Raw genomic sequence first — 16983 nt, 5'->3', positions numbered from 1 at the left:
CACTGTATCGGCAGAGTACAGCAGTTTGCTACTCTACTCGTGACGACACTTTACCATGGAGATTTCTTGGTGGTTGTGACACCCCAGACTGCTGCTAGACTGCTGCTACACTCGTGGAGTTCGTCGGAGTATAGTCCTTCTGTGGACATTGCAGCAGACGTCTTCATCATTTGCCTCACATCTGCTAGATTTACACCACTCTACTGCTTCACAGGTCTAGGGCATGCATGTACGACTAGTGTGCTTCCGAGCTGGCCACCCTTTGCATATGCATTTAGACTCTATTGTCTGGCCCCACACTTCCGGGCCGACTGCCCACCTTGTCCGAGCGCCCTTATATTTCATTTATTTCTTGTTGGGTTCTGGGGGATTTTATGTGGCTTTGCCCTACCTCCCCTTGGGCACCTATTTATGGGGCCAAGGGGTACCCACTTCCATCATCTGGTTATTGTGTATTGGGTCTTCTGCCCATGATAGTCATGGGGGGTTGATCGCCCCCTCTTCACCATCTCTAGCGTTTGTGGTCTCCTCTCTCTCTCTCTCCCCCCTCTCGCACGCACACGTGCACTCTCACATGGTATCAGAGCTTAATGCTCTTGATGATCAAAGGCATATCTCCGCATCAGGTCCTCCCTCCCCAGAAGAAGAAGACCAGCCAGCGTTTTCCTTAAACAACAGCGTCTCTGCAATTTGCCTGCAAGAGGGGGTGGTGTCACCTTCTGGACAGCTTCGATCGCGACGGAATGCTTTGCTATCTGCGTTTTTGCAGGAAACCTTCAGACTTGCTGTTTCCTCTGCTAGGGCTAGGGCTTGGACCCCTTTCCGTCGCCGGAAAAACCCTCTGCTCCACCTGCGTTTTCAGCCAGATCTGCCTTTTTGGGTAGATCTGCGTTTTTGGACAGCATGGCAGCGTTTTCAGCAGAGGGGGGACAGCATCAGCCTTGGCCCAGTCAATCTCGCCTCCTACACGGCTTGGCATCCAGTGCCTTGTCGGCGAGATTTCTCTGATTCTACTACAGTTTTCAGCAATAAACACCTGCTGTGTTTTCTCTGTTTTCAGCCCACTTTGGGTTGCTACATTGATTCCCCGCCCTCCCTACACCCTCTGCACCGCTCCGGATCACGCCGGGAGCGTACGAGCACACTGAAAATCGTTGGATAACAGCGTTTTCATCACCTCGCAGTTGTGTTTTTGGGTGGACAGCAGCCTCTTGCTTGTGTTTTTTACAGAGGATGAAGTTACTGCCTGCCAGGACACCATCCGATGGTGGTCCATGTGGCATGCGGTCTCTCAGTGACTGCTCCAGTACACGGGATCTTCGACGTCGGCTTGATCATTTACGGGCGTATGATCCTTGGGAGATCCATTCATTCCATCCATCATTCGGCGCTTGCACTCCAGAGGGGGTGGTGACTTGTGGTTTGCTATGGACACACCTATGCACTCATAAGAGGAGTTCACACGAGATATGGCCATGCGCATGGCATATGGGATTCCGACATTCCCAGAGAAGACATCACCATCTTTGGTGGACAAACACTTACCACTTGATTTCGACACGTCAGATCACTTGCAAATCAGACCACATAAAAATCCATCCATATTTAGGACCATGATTCTTGGCAACATATTTAGCAATTGCATCTAGATCCACACAGGACCTCACTGATGTTGGATTAACTGATTCTTATTGCTATCATGTCCATAGGTTTCTCAAGACCAAAATGCTGCAGTCATTTCGTCAATCATTTCGTCTTTCAATCCTGCACTCAAACACAATCACATGTGAGTAATAAAAAATTAGATTCATTCTGGGAATTCTAGTTCACCAATTGCACACTGAGTTCATACTGAACAGAGCGTTTCAATCATTCAGTCTAGTCATCTTATTGCTGTGTAGCCATCTCATCCCTCGGGAACTCTTGATGTGCTCACCATAGTATCCAGTCATATCATTCATATGGGAATCATTCATTCATATGGGAATCATCTGTCATCATCATCGTTCAAAATTCATGATTCTTATCTTGAATCGTGATCGGGTTCATTCTTGAGCTTACAAGGCTGGAAATAAAGGGGCAACCATCGGGTCAATCTATAGGGCAACGACCTCAAAACAGAGAAAGCTTTGTAAATAGATGCATATTGTTGTGAGAGTGAGCAATGGAAAGAGTGTGAGCCACGCGTGCCGAAAATGCTGGAGGGAAAACACAAGTGCTCTGCAAATGATGCTCTCAATACACAATCTATATGACTACAAGACCCTAAGCATTCTATTTATAGAATCTTAGGTTGAGGCAGAGCAAAAATGTGTAACTAGTGCAAAAAACATAAAAGCCCAAAAATGGCTAAAAATGTGTGCACCCAGCCAGGCTCAGAAAATGACCGGTCGTATTCGTGCTAAAAATGTCCGCCCATGCAATCTACATGATGTGCGATGGGTGGCCAACCCGGGACAATCACTAGCTGTATAAAATGGCGAAGCAACGGTGGTGTAACTCTAACACCCCCTCTTAGCACCCGATGCTGAGACAACACAGAGGAGTCGAAGGTGAGAAGCCAAAGTCCGCTGAGGTACAACCTTCGTGAATATGTCTGCTGCATTGTCTGCTTAGGAACATACTCCAAATGAAGATCTCTAGCCAAAACCCTCTCCCGAACATAGTGGTACTGCACCTCAATGTGCTTTGTCCGAGCGTGAAAGATAGGATTTTTGGCAATAGCAATGCAACTCTGATTGTCGCACAAAAGACAAGTCATAGCAGTCTGGGGCAAACACAACTCTCCCGGTAATCTCCGTAGCCATATGGCCTCACAAGCAAGATAGCAAGCTGCTCTGTACTCCGCCTTGTAGAAGATAGCATGTAAGGTGCAACGGAAGTGAATGTTGAACTTTGCTCAGGATGAGTACTTTGAACTGTGCTCAAGGGTTTCTTTTACTTATGGAAGGGAGAGCCTTCCGTTCCTTTAGTGAGAGAGTGCAAATGATCACAAACAAGTGGTAAACACTGTGAATGAAGGTGCTGAAATTGAGAGATAGAGAGAGAAGAATACGACACCAGAATGTTGTCAAACCCTCCTCTGAAGGCCCCACTCTCTATGGCAAGAGCGGTCTACTATTGATTGCACAAATCTCTACAATGCAATGGACTTGCTGACGATGTCGACGACGATGAGGATGGCGACGAGACGGGCTGAAATCTGAAAACGCTAATGGCTGAAATCTACAAATCTTGTATCTGCTGAATTCTGACTCTATGTCGATGACGACGATGCAACAACGACGCGCTGAAAACGCAGATGCTGAAATCTGCGTTTTCCGGGCTGAATCTGCATACGCTGGTTGATCTGACTGTGCGGCGAGGATTTGCTGCAGGAAGGTGAGATCTGCGAGGTTTGGGGCTCAGTTGCGAAGTCTACACGTTGAAAACTGAAAACGCTGATGCAGAGAAGGTTATGACACCGGAAAACTGCAAAAACGCTAGGCTGAAATTATGGTCCAAAAACACTAGGACTGAATCTGTCTCTGCAACAAAAACGCCGTGGAGTATGTTGTTGCCAGGCTGATCTGCAACTGCTGAAAACGCTAGGCTCCTTTTGCTGTTGATGAAAAACGCTGGCTGGTCTTGGTAGCTTGAAAACGCTAGGTGTTCTTGCTGAGGAGGTGCACTTCCCCTGTGGTGTCACGTGACACATCCAACCCTATGTGTCCGTGGACAAGCTACAACACGACAAGGGTTCAGTTCAGTCAAGTCAGTCTAGAATAGGAAGTGATCTGGAACTTTTGTGAGTCTGTTCGCAGACCGTGCATGTCCAGACATTTAGTGTAGATGCATATCCTCACAGCATGATCATAAGCATTCCCATCAGAATCCATCAGAATCCTTCAGGGGAAATTTTCAGTGCATTTAGCCTATTTTACCTATTTTTGACATTTTTCACTTATTATTTTTAAGTGACTTTTGTTGGAAAGTAGGTAGGGCAAATTGAGTAAGTTTGCATGTAAGCAAACCTAAGCTGGCACTAAATGGCAGAAGAGGCAACAGGAGCCAAGCTCAACAGGCAACTTCTCAAGCAAGAACCTTGGTGGTTTCCTCTCCAAGCAAGATCCCATCCTTGGCGTTTTTCATCAAGGTGATCCTCGCCATACACCCCCAGCACTTGGCGTTTCCATCTTCCTCATCGCCTAGCATCACAGATACATAGCGTTTGCAGCAGATCTTCACCGCAAGAAGTCCCAGCACCTAGCGTTTCCAGATTGTAGCCCTAGCATTTTTCAAACCAGTTCGCCCTCCCTTCTGGCTGGCGTTTTGTAGCAAGAAAGAAACATCAGTTTTCAGCCATGAAGACCCTCAGTTTTCAGCCCTAAAGACCTGCTGTTTTCAGCCCTCATAGCAGCAGATTTTCAGCGACAAAGATCAGCAAAATCAGCGTTTTCCATAGCATTTTCAGCCGCAGCAGATTTCAGCCCCTTAGCGTTTTTGGACAGCAGATTTCAGCCATAGCGTCGGTCTTGCCATCCCCGTCGTCGATACCGACATAGCCTAGACTTGCATCAGTCTCATGCATTCCGGTTGTACCAGATTGTGCAATCATAAGTAGACCACCCTCGCCGACGAGAGTGGGGCCTTCGGAGGAGGGTTTTACGTTGTCTCTGGTGTCGTATCTCTCTTCTCTCTCTATCTCTTAGTCTCATACACTTGTACGCACAGTGTCCATTCACTTTGTTTGTGATCATAGTATTCTCTCATTAAGAACGGAAGGCTCTTCCTTCCATAAGAACAAAAGGAACCTTGAGCACAGTTCGGAGCACTCATCTTGAGCAAAGTTCAAACATTCATTCCGCTGCACCTTACATTGGTATCAGAGCTTTGGCAGTGCTCTGTATCAGTCAAGGAAAGAACCACAAGAACCACATAAATTTTTTTGCTTGTTGAGGTCGCATGAACCCAAGTTCGCTTGGGCGTGTTGATTCCTAATCGTGTTTTTGAAGAGTGACAGGAATCCTAGGAAAGAAGGGCTTGTCCAGCCTCCCCTTGTGCCTCTTTTCACTCATTGAGAGCGGACCGTGCACTTAGCGGCCGGCCAATCGACGTGAGGTGGGAGAAAGCAACCTTGGTGTGAGCGCAAGGCCGCCAAGGGGTGCGCCCGCGGAAAAGAGCAGAACTCGGGTGAAGAGAAGATCCTTCTCGAACGCAGATTGCTAGCGAAAGAAAACCCTCAAGAAACTCAAGAACCTCAAGACCCTCAAGAACCCAAGAACCCAAGACCCTCAAGAATCCAAGTTCCTCGTGAACTTAAGAACCAAAGATCATAGTGCATGGTCATCACCTGAAGCGGAATGGATACTTCGCATGCAGGTGATGAGCATGAGAGAGGCGAAGAAAATTTTTTCCCACCAAGAGGTTTTTCCGACCCTCCCCCTTCCCCATCTACGACAAGGATTGCACCAACTCCTATGAAGGAGTTGACACAGTCGTTTATGGACAACAAGTTCGAACGCGAAGCAAGAGAAGCAGACAGAAAGGCCTACGAAGAACAAATGGCAGCCATAGATCGTGACTACGAAGAAGAAGTGGCAGCCATAGAACGTAAGTACGACTTGGAAGAAAAAGAACTTCAAGCCAAATTTGATCGCGAGAACAAAGCAAGAATGCAAGAGATGTTGCGACTCTTTTCTCAAGTTGAGGCACAGATGCAAGAGATTTGGAAAAAGGAGACTCTCTGAGTCTCTTCTTCTCCAAAGCAAGACACACATGATTTGCATGATGATTTGAATGACGATGATTGGCATGATGATCAAGATGTGATTTCTCACGAGCATGATGATTTGCATGATGATCAAGATGTGATTTCTCACAAGCATGATGATTTGCATGAAGATGATGTGATTGTTCACAAGGATGATGAGTTAGTGGATGCTTTTTCTAGCGAAGCTAACCTCGTTGCAGATTCGATCAATCACGAAGGATCGATCTTGGCTCTCGAGCCTAGGTCCCAAGAACCCCCTCAGGAAGAACCAATCTTGGCTCTCGAGCCTACGTCTCAAGAACCCTCACAGGAAGTATTATGTGTTCGCATGATTAGTCAGCACGCATTGTTCGAGTGTTTCATTCGTGATCGTTTCCTGTGTTTTAGTCAGCGTCTTTATGTGATCCCTTTTCCTAGGCATGATATATTGTACGTTGAGCACGTTTCACTCATGAATGAGCACGGATGTATGCGGATTGTTCATGAAAAGTTGAAAAGTATGCATTCATGGAAGTCACATTCCATGTCTCTTGGCATTACATTGTATCAGAAAAAGCACATTAAAGTATGAGCACCATGCATGGGCATTTCCATTGTGAATTGCCACAGTTGATTGATTTAGATGAGAAGAGAAAGTTTCGATCTCATTGTTTGCTTGTGTGTGGTGAACGGTTTGGCACTCTGTCTATTTGTTCATCTACATTGCATGCACAGTCTTTGCAGAAGACAAGATTTTTTCCAGTCACATTACATGGAATAGGTATGTTCATGTTTTTGTGTTTGAAGTGGTTTCAGGAATTTTCAAGCATGGAGACTCTTGAAGACCAAAGAAGCATGACTCTAGACGAAGTTGAAGCATCGAAGGAGCCACAGAAGACTTTGTGTCGCTTTCGGCGTGGCCCAAAGAAGCAAGCGTTGCAGACCTTTATGAAGTTGAAGTACCGCATGACCCACACATCAGAGTGGGTCGGCGAAGAGTCCCTTCCAGGATTCCGGATGCTATTGGCGATCTCCCGCGACGCCATACAGTTCGGTACCAGTACCTCACTTTGAAAAGAAGGGGATGTCACGTGACACATCCAACCCCATGTGTCCGTGGACAAGCTACAACACGACAAGGGTTCAGTTCAGTCAAGTCAGTCTAGAATAGGTAGTGATCTGGCACTTTTGTGAGTCTGTTCGTAGATCGTGCATGTCTAGACACTTAGTGTAGATGCATATCCTCTGGTTGCACACAACATGATCATAAGCATTCCCATCAGAATCGATCAGAATCCTTCAGGGGAATTTTCCAGTGCATTTAGCCTATTTTACCTATTTTTGACATTTTTCACTTATTATTTTTAAGTGACTTTTGTTGGAAAGTAGGTAGGGCAAATTGAGTAAGTTTGCATGTAAGCAAACCTAAGCTGGCACTAAATGGCAGAAGAGGCAACAGGAGCCAAGCTCAACAGGCAACTTCTCAAGCAAGAACCTTGGTGGTTTCCTCTCCAAGCAAGATCCCATCCTTGGCATTTTTCATCAAGGTGATCCTCGCCATACACCCCCAGCACTTGGCGTTTCCATCTTCCTCATCGCCTAGCATCACAGATACATAGCGTTTGCAGCAGATCTTCACCGCAAGAAGTCCCAGCACCTAGCGTTTCCAGATTGTAGCCCTAGCATTTTTCAAACCAATTCGCCCTCCCTTCTGGCTGGCGTTTTGTAGCAAGAAAGAAACATCAGTTTTCAGCCATGAAGACCCTCAGTTTTCAGCCCTAAAGACCTGCTGTTTTCAGCCCTCATAGCAGCAGATTTTCAGCGACAAAGATCAGCAAAATCAGCGTTTTCCACAGCGTTTTCAGCCGCAGCAGATTTCAGCCCCTTAGCGGTTTTGGACAACAGATTTCAGCCATAGCGTCGGTCTCGCCATCCCCATCGTCGACACCGACATAGCCTAGACTTGCATCAATCTCATGCATTCCGGTTGTACCAGATTGTGCAATCATAAGTAGACCACTCTCGCCGACGAGAGTGGGGCCTTGGGAGGAGGGTTTTACGTCTCTGGTGTCGTATCTCTCTTCTCTCTCTATCTCTCAGTCTCATACACTTGTACGGATAGTGTCCATTCACTTTGTTTGTGATCATAGTATTCTCTCATTAAGAACGGAAGGCTCTCCCTTCCATAAGAACAAAAGGAACCTTGAGCACAGTTCGGAGCACTCATCTTGAGCAAAGTTCAAACATTCATTCCGCTGCACCTAACATGTGGTCTGCTGCCTCTTCTGCCAGAAATCACTAGCGTTAGGTTTCTTATATATTGGCTTGGGTAAATTGCCCTTTCCGGTTTCCCAACAAAAGTCACTTAATAATAACAAGTGAAAAATGGCTAAAATAGGGAAAATAGGTCTATGCACTATAAAAATGCTGCTGATGGGTTCTCATTGTAATCTAATGATCATGCTGTGTGCAACGAGAGGATACGCATCTACTGTAAGTGTCTGGACATGCACGGTCTGCAAACAGACTCACAAAAGTGCCAGAACACTTCCTAAGCTAGGCTAATTGAACTGAATCGAATTGAACCCTAGTCATGAAGTAGCTTGTCCACGTACACATAGCGCAACGGTCGGTTGCCGCTTACTGCTCCATGAAATGGGTTTCGAGCCGAGTGTGAAACTACTCTTGTAGTAGAGCGCCGAGTTTCTGGATTTCGTGCCCAATCTGAATCGTACCAACCAAGTAAGGTGCAACCCTTGGAGCGACCACACACACACCATGGTCCATGGTGCCGTTGATGTACCGCAAAGTACGCTCGGCACACTGCCAATGTCGCTGACGAGGTCGGGTGTTGAAGGAACCGAGGACAGAAACTGTGTAGCAGATGTCTGGTTGGGAATAAGCCAGCCATACAAGGCAGCCAACAACATTCTTGTACTGCTCCAAGTCAATCCGTGGGGAAGGATCGTGAAGTGATACGTTCTCTCCGAGCTCAAGAGGAGTGCCAAAGCCTGTCATCTAGAATCTCTCCAGGATAACATTCCCATACTTCCGCTGAGAAAAAAAGACATCTGGTGTCTGAAAAATTTGGAATCCAAGAAAATAGTGAAGAAGCCCAAGATCAATCATCTCGAAACGCATCTCCATAGCTTTCATGATCAACTTGATCTTGCTGGTCCAAGAGCCTGTGAAAATGAGATCGTCCACATAGACAATCACTATCGCAACCAAAGAGCCATCAGAGACAACATAACAGTTGGAATGTGATGAGGTACGCCGTAACCCCAACTTCACGAGAAACTGGTCAAGTGTGAGGTACCACTGTCGTCCAACCTGCTCTACAATGCTTTCCACAATTGATAGTCCCAATCCTCCTTGCCTGGTATATGAAACCCAGGAGGTTGCTCCACATAAACTTCTTTTTCCAAATCTCCATTCAGAAACGCACTTTTGACATCCATCTGGAAGATAGACCATCCAAAGTTGGCTGCGAGAGCAAACACTATGCGTATGGTAGTCATGCAAGCAGTGGGAGCAAAGATCTCGTCAAAGTCCACGCCTGGTCGTTGTGTGTGAAACCTCGAGAGTCTCGCCTTGTGTTTGTCGAGGGAACCATTGCATAGTAACAGGGAATGACCATTTTAAGGTCCCGTTCCCCGTTCCCATCCCAATTTCCCATTCCGTGTTTCAAACGTGAGTATCCGAAACAGGGAATGGCATTTCATGCATGTTGCCGTTCCCCGTTCCCGGTTCCGATTTCCCGTTCCGGGTAACTATGAACCATTGGCCTTGTACTTTGTCTTGAAAATCCATTTCATAGAAACCACCTTCCGCTTGTTGGACCTTGGAACCAAAGTCCAGGTTTTATTCCGCTCGATAGCGACCATCTCTGTCTGCATGGCACGCTTCCAGCAATCATGCTGGAGTGCTTCCTCCAACGAGGAAGGCTCAACTGGTGAAGCCTGAATCTGAGACATGAGTGCAAAGTTCACGAACTCTGCGCCATCATAAACTTGCCTGTCCTTGAGGCGTGCAGAACGTTGAGGCTGTCCAAGGTTTGGCGGGTCTGGTAACTTCGTGACTCCAGAGGAAGAAACCGTAGAGTAAAGCCAACCAGGAACTAACTTCTCCTTGTGAGGTGGGAGTGCCTCCACCCAAGGAGAACCATCATCCACATCATAATCGGAACCTGACATGGCATGATCGGGTGAAGTAACTAGTTGTGGTGTGGAGGGTATAGGAGCAGGAACAGGGATAGGATCAGGTGTAGGAGGTGGTAGGGAAGGTGTAGGCTTGGATGCTGCCCCCTCTGCAGGTGTGCTGAAGAGCTCCATGAAAGTCACATCATGGCTAACTGTGGTGGTCTTGGCATCAGGATCATAAAGCTGGTATCTGTCAGACTCTCGTTACTAGCCTAGAAAGATGAGCTTCTTCGCCTTGAAGTCTAACTTCTGTCACTTCTCCTTTGGCACATGGACAAAGGCCGGACACCCAAAAACTCGAAAGTGTGAGACCGAGGGCTTGCGCCCGTAGTAAGCCTGATAAGGAGTCATATCCTGCAAAGCATGGGTAGGAGAACGGTTCTGGATGTAAACCGTCGTGTTGCATGCCTCTGCCCAGTAAACTCGGGGCAAAGAAGCATGTGCAAGCATCGCACGAGCCATCTCCATGATAGTCCGATTCTTCCGCTCAACAACTCCGTTCTGGGAAGGAGTGTAAGGAGTAGTCAGCTGGCGCTGGATGCCCTCTGACTTGCACCACTGTGCAAAGTCCTTCGAGGTGAACTCACCCCCTCTGTCTGAGCGAATACATTTGACGTGCAAGTCCTTCTCCTTTTCAACCATCGTCTTCCAATTTCGAACGAAATTGAAAGCCTTCGACTTGAGCTTTAGGAACGAAGTCCAAGTGTACCTACTGAAATCATCCACAAGCACAAGCAAAAACTGTGAGCCAGAAAATGAATGAGTGCTCATTGGGCCACATAGATCAATGTGAACCAGTGCAAGTGGTGCCGAAGCTCTGTTGGATGCCTGCTTCAGAAAGGCAACCCTTTGTTGCTTGGCCAGCTGGCAAGCCTCGCATACTCCTGATGAGGAGCGTATCGCTGGTAAAACCTCCACCATAGAGGGCCTAGAAACCTGCTGAAGCTGCTGATAACATAGATGTCCAAATCGTGCATGCCATAGAGAAGAAGACTCCGTGGTCCTAGACAGAAGAGTAGTGAGGCGGTATAGGGAAACATCCCGCTCACCGCGTGCAAGGATAGTACGTGTCGTAGAATTAGAAATGGTGACTGTGCCACTCCCAAAGTGTATGTCAGCTCCCTGAGAGTCCAAGCTCGACATAGAGAGGAGGTTGAAGGCCATGTCCGGAACGTAAAGCGCCTCCATTGAAATGATCTTCGGGTTTGAGGTAGAACGAAAGAGGGTAATCTGGCCTGTGCTAGACACTGGAATCTCATGGTTGTCACCCATAGTGACTGTCTGCCCGTGAGTCTCCCTGAGAGAGCTAAATCATGACTGTTGGGGAGTCATGTGAGTGGTGGCTCCATTGTCAACAACCCAAGTACCTGATTGCGATGTAGCAAGAGCGTGGTCCGTCGTCACGACAAGAGCGGTCCCCGCCTTCTCGTGAGAGGCTACAACTGCAGTCGAGGCTGTCTGTTTCTCCCTGTTGGCCTCGTCTCGCTTCTTCTTTCTGCATTCTGATTCTCTGTGCCCTCTCTTGTGGCAATGGTAACATTCGATGTCCTTGTTGTTCTTCTTCTTCTTACCTTTACCTTTCTTGTTACCTCCTTGAGCTATCAAAGCTCCTTCTGCATCAACAACACCTCCGGCTCGGAATGCAGAGTGCCCTTCAATCTGTCCAAGGGAAGGGAGAATCTCGTTCCAAGTGGGAAAAGAGGTACGTCCAAATGTGAGCCAACTCTGAAAATAGGGATCAAATAGGCCAGCCATGCGTGCCGAGGTGATGCCGCCTCCGGTAGAGACAAGGTCGTCCCAGAGTTCCCGCATGCGGCGGGTCAACCCATGAAGTGAGTTGAAATCCTTGAACTGGAGGCTGTACAACTTCCGTTCAAGTGTGATCTGTTTGGCAAACGAGGTCTCCTCAAACTGGTCAAGAATCCGTCTCCACAATGGATGTGTATGCTTCTCTTTGGAAACTTCCTTCGTGATGCGGTCAGAGAGGTTCATCAAAAGAAAGGTGAAGACTCGTATGTCTCGATCCACCCACTCGTCGATCTGGGCCTGAGTGGCGGTGGGAAGGGAAGGCTGAGTAGCCGAATGGTTGAAATCATTCAACCATTCCTAGAGTGGATGGTAGGCAATAATTGTGCGGACTCGTGTCTTCCACACAGAATAGTTGTGTAAATCCAACTTCTTCTCCTCAGCAAATTGGGTGAGGGCATAATTGTTGGATGAAGCGTTGGCAGATGGCGACGTAGTCGCAGAAGTGGAAGTGGCTATAGTCGCAGAAGACGTAGTGGCTCCCTTTTGGGACTGTTGTAGTTGTCCCGTTTGCTTCGGAGTCGACATGTCGCGTGCTCAGAGAGAAGTCCCAAAGGTAGATCGATAAGATCGCAAGTCGTCAATGAAGGTACCGTTCCCAAGGCTGTAGCAATCCAAGATAACCGCATGGACAACCACCGGATGGTGTCCTGACGAGCAAGGGGTGGTTCAACCGCACAAGAGGTAAAAATTCAGCGTGCTGTCCGCCCAAAAAAACGATGCAAAGGGTGCTGAAAACGTTGCTGTAATAGAGATTTCAGCGGGCCTGTACGCCACCGGTCGGTGCGGGAGCGTCGTAGAGTGTCAGAGGAGAGGGTTCTCGCACTTTTCAGCCGTCGAGGGGCTGAAAACAGAGAAAAAACAGCAAGTAATAAGTACCGAAAATGGTGCCGATTGGATGTAGATACCTGTCTAAGGTGTAGATCTGCAAGTTCCAGGCAGTGTAGAAGACTCCTGAGTGTTCCTTGGCCGCTCCCGTAGGTGCACAAGATGAGGGTTTTGTGTAAAACGCGGCAAATCACCAAAAACGCCAGCAAAGCACGAAAAAACGCAGCAATATTTTCAGGCCTCAAAAACTAGTTGGATATGATGCAATTTTTTGTCCCTGGTACCTGATGCTAATTGCTAATTTAAGAGCCCGGAGATTTTGGATTTTGGGATTTTAATGGCCAGGAACCAGGAGGCAAGATACCAAGGTGCACTAGTGTACCCCGTGCGCTTAAGTGCTGCCTTAGATTGGTGGACCGAAGTCCGGACCTAAGTTCACCTAGTGTACAAAGGGGGTCAGTGTACCTACGACAGTGTGGACGAGTGGGCCAGCGGGCCAAGGATGAACAGCAACAGTGTGGGCCAAGGGTAGACGACACCGTGTGGACCAGTGGGCCAAGGGTGAACAGTAACCGTGTGGACCAGATACCTTACTGGCAGTGGGTACAGATGAGCAAGCCACTCAGCTTGATATCTTCATGGGTGTAACTTAGAGGGAGGGTCTATCCGTATCACCAGTCCTAGCAATACGTAGAGAGTCAGAGTCACTGTGCCGCAGAGTCGGGTAGTCTCTGTCTAAGGGAACACTCACCCTTGGCAGAAGGGAGCACTCATCCTTGAGCTACTCGTCCCCGTCGCTTAGTCTGTTTAGAGTCAGTGCTCACTGCACTTAGCCATTGAAGCTCAGCCTTTGCAACCCCATTGTACCTGTGTCTTGAGTCTTGGTATGGAGCTGTGTGGGCTGCAAGTCAGTCATTAGTTGTGGTCATCAGTTGTAGGCATCTGTTGAGCAACGCAAGTATAGAGAGTGTGTTCTTTTAGTTTCCAATGTTCTTCTCTCAAGCTCACTGCTCTCATCAGTTGTACTAAGGTGCTATTATGAGCCATTTTCAGTTATCTATTGTGGTGTGTACCTTGCACCTATGTCTTGTAGTGCACCTTGTGTGCACAGAGGTGATCTTCACCACAGAGACCACAGTACTCTCTTTTGTGCTACAAATATATATCAAGTTAGAAAATCATATCAAAACATTGACATGGTGAACAGTGTCCGTTTAAGCAAGTTCTTTTTCAATAAGACTTAAGTGAGTGTGACTATGTACTGTGGATAGTGACAATGTTTCAATTTGAACTTTTCAGGGTGGTCATTTTGCCATAATCTGTTGTATAAATTTACATAGTGTGTTTACAATTTCAGGCAACAAATGGCTTGGGGCTCTCTGCCTACTCAATCAATGAATGTGAGATAGTTCTTAAATATCCAGAAGGAACGAATAGCTCTTGGGTAAGAATAGTAACACATCATTCTGCTTTATAACCTAGTTATTCCCATTTAATACAGACTGTTGCATGTTTCAGTTTCTGTATGTCTTTTGTACAGTTCAACCAACAGTTCAAAATGTACGAGCCTTTGGAGTACCGCTTCGACGTTTGCGAGTCACTGCTACTCTGGGAGCAGGTTGGTTTGAAATGTGGGTGCAATTGTTTGATACTCTGTTCAGCTACTTTAGTTGTCAATTGTTATTACTTAGATTAATGAGCTAAATCAATAATGAGTGTGAGCTTCTGGCAAGTGACTCAGAACCTAGCTAATCTGACCTGATGAGAGCTTGATGGTGCAATTCCTCTGTAATATGGATCGCACCTCCTGAGCATGTATGCATGTACCCAATTTATGATAGTTACTGTTCATTAGGCGGTCTAGCTCCATCAAAAGCTCCCCAAGCATCTCTGATGGTCTTCACTCTGCACCCTCTTTGAAGACAGAATGTTGACCTTATGATCCTTATTATACATTGGATGTTCACTTATGCTCTGTCTTATTGCTGAATGCCACAATCTACAAGTCTCACTTCTTTGCTGCCCTTCTAGCCTCTAGCTCAAGTATGTGAGATCCATGTGAAGAGATGCAAAGCTAAGGATGGCTCAGACAGTATATCCATGTAATTAGGTTAAACACATTATTTGAGGGCTATAGAAAGTTATTGTGCTCCCTATTGTTGGTTGGGAGCAAAAGGGCTCCTGCTGCCCCAAGCAAAGCTATGCAGGGCATGAGACAATACATTTGTGTTCCATCATTTGAGAGCTATGGAACTTATGATGCTGTCCCTAAGACATCAGGATGGGCGCCTGGGTTATGTACGACCAGTGTGAACCAACCCCTTGAGCTAGGGTGGTTGTGAAGTCCTATAAAAAGGAACATGGGATCATTTGTGAGCAACCTTATGCAATCACCATACTTGGACTAACGACCCTTGGCAATGCTTGCTTGGACACCCAAGCTAGGGTGTGGGTTGAGGGTGGCAATCCAGGTTTTGTAGAACGATAGGTTTGATTTAACCCTTATATTTTGTAATGCTGAGCGCATGCATTGAAGCCCATAGTTGTCCTTTAGGCCGACACTAGTGGTCTATTGGGCAGGGTTGAGGATTTGCCTTGCTCCTCCTGTGATTGTAATTTGTCTCGCACCCCTTCATGAGTTTTATAGCTCTTGGCTAGCATGGGGTGGGGTCCCAACTTGTCTTTCTTAAGTCTCTCGATGTGTACCTACTTCACTTATGATTTACAGTCTAGCAATTTCCCCAATAGTGGTACATGGAGGGTTAAAGACATTACCAGTTTGCACCAAATTTGAAGTTGCTCATGGGCTAGCTACAATTCTCATGTCAAACAAGTAAGAAATACCTAAAATGGACAATTAAATAAGTAGGTTCACACTAGGCATTCACTTGAGATGCATAACTTTAACACCCTCTCTGCAGCTCATAGTAGAATATGTAGGCAGAACAAGTTGATGAAGAAGCTACCATGGACACCCCAGTAGTGGCCGACTACTCGATACACCTCGGATTTGCAACCGTCCATAATGAAGATGCCATCTTGAGCACCATTCCCCTCATAGACCATACGTCACATCCAAGAATCTCCATCCATGAACTATGAACACATCATGTCCAAGTTCCCCCCCCCTTCCCTTCCCCCCCCCCCCCGTCGAGAAAAAGATTCTTTTATTAGTTAATAAAACTGCCCGTAGGGCTACAACCACCTCTACTAGAGAGGTCTATTTTAGGAGCAAGGGGAGACTCCCAATGAAAAATCAGAATATGTACAATGGGGGCTAAATCATGAGATGGGAGGAGGAAAGAGCCAGACAGGTGGACGGTAGTGCCATATGGGTGCACCCTGGACCATGGTGAAGAAAGGCCGTGGGCGCCAGAGTCGCAAGAAAGCCTCTCGACGCTTCCGCATACAGTCATCTCTGCCTTGGAGTCTCTTGAACTGGCCCTTGAGAGTGTGAATCAGCTCCAACCAAAAATCACGAACAATCTTTGCCGATGAGAATAGGGCGAGCCTGGAAGATGCGGAAGTAGCGGGCCCGCCAAATGAACGAGTGTGAGGCCACATATGAGCTCCCAACACACCTCTCTCACTCTGCACCACTCCTGGGGGGTAAGCTTTGTGGCAAGCTGAAGTGTAGGTCGGCCCCCCTAGATCACTATTATCTTGTTGGTGGAAGCCAACTCAATCTGGAGCGCAGGGCCCGTAAGAGGGGACCAGGCTGCAACACCCCAAGTGTATTGTCGAGCTGTAAAAGAGCTGGCATCAGCCGAAGAACCCGAAGCCAAATCTGCTGTGCCATGGGGTAGTCCCACTGACAGTGTCGTCAACTCTCCAAAGGATGACCACAAGCTGCACAGGTTGTTGAAAAGCCATTGTGTACTAGCGAGCTCCCAACTGCTGTAGCTCTGTGTGCAACAAGCCATTGGAACAAAGTGACTCTCCTCGGTTGTTTGGAGTCCCACAACCGCTCTCAGAAACCTGAGATGAACTCAGCTGTGAGACCCTTCTCCTGCCAATGAAGTGCTGCAACAAGACGAGCCTCCCTCCTTGCTAAGAGTATGTGACGCCCCACTCTCTAGGGTCCCACTGCTCTCGTGCCAGAGGGCAGCTCTCCCAAGCCCAAAGCCGCTAGTGACTTGTCTCAAGATCTGCACGATCAAGATCTAAGACACAGGTCCTTCCCCTGATGCCCAAACTCGTATCCTTTGAAAACAACACTCAGCAACGTGTGGAGCCTCTAATGGGACTCTGTGAAGTCGACCCTCTCCTTGAACCTCAAAGAACATGTGGGGCACGAGCAAGCCCGAACTACGATGAGGACCTCCAGTCGCTTGAAGGCCCCCATCCATCTCGGAGCTGCCGTCTCAAGAGAAGTGAGCCACACCTCTAGTAAAGCCTCTGTAATGTCCTGGCACA

General features: G+C 47.4%; 1 protein-coding gene across 2 annotated transcripts in view; it reads left to right on the top strand.

Moving 5' to 3' along the window:
* MGP2 (MALE GAMETOPHYTE DEFECTIVE 2) overlaps positions 1-16983 on the top strand; it is a 99432-nt gene that overhangs the window by 48703 nt on the left and 33746 nt on the right. For both annotated transcript variants that reach the window (XR_015189879.1, XM_086525726.1), the window contains exons 3-4: positions 13925-14011; positions 14108-14185. Coding sequence is in view for 1 of the 2 variants with exons in the window: in XM_086525726.1 (XP_086381852.1) it covers positions 13925-14011; positions 14108-14185 (165 nt within the window). In the remaining variant the exon portion in view is untranslated. The remainder of the gene's footprint in view (positions 1-13924; positions 14012-14107; positions 14186-16983) is intronic.

This window comes from Adiantum capillus-veneris, chromosome 12 (genome assembly GCF_014529385.1).
Source record: "Adiantum capillus-veneris isolate H3 chromosome 12, ASM1452938v2, whole genome shotgun sequence".
NCBI classification, from domain to species: Eukaryota; Viridiplantae; Streptophyta; class Polypodiopsida; order Polypodiales; family Pteridaceae; genus Adiantum; species Adiantum capillus-veneris.
This window is presented reverse-complemented; position numbering and strand designations above follow the sequence as displayed.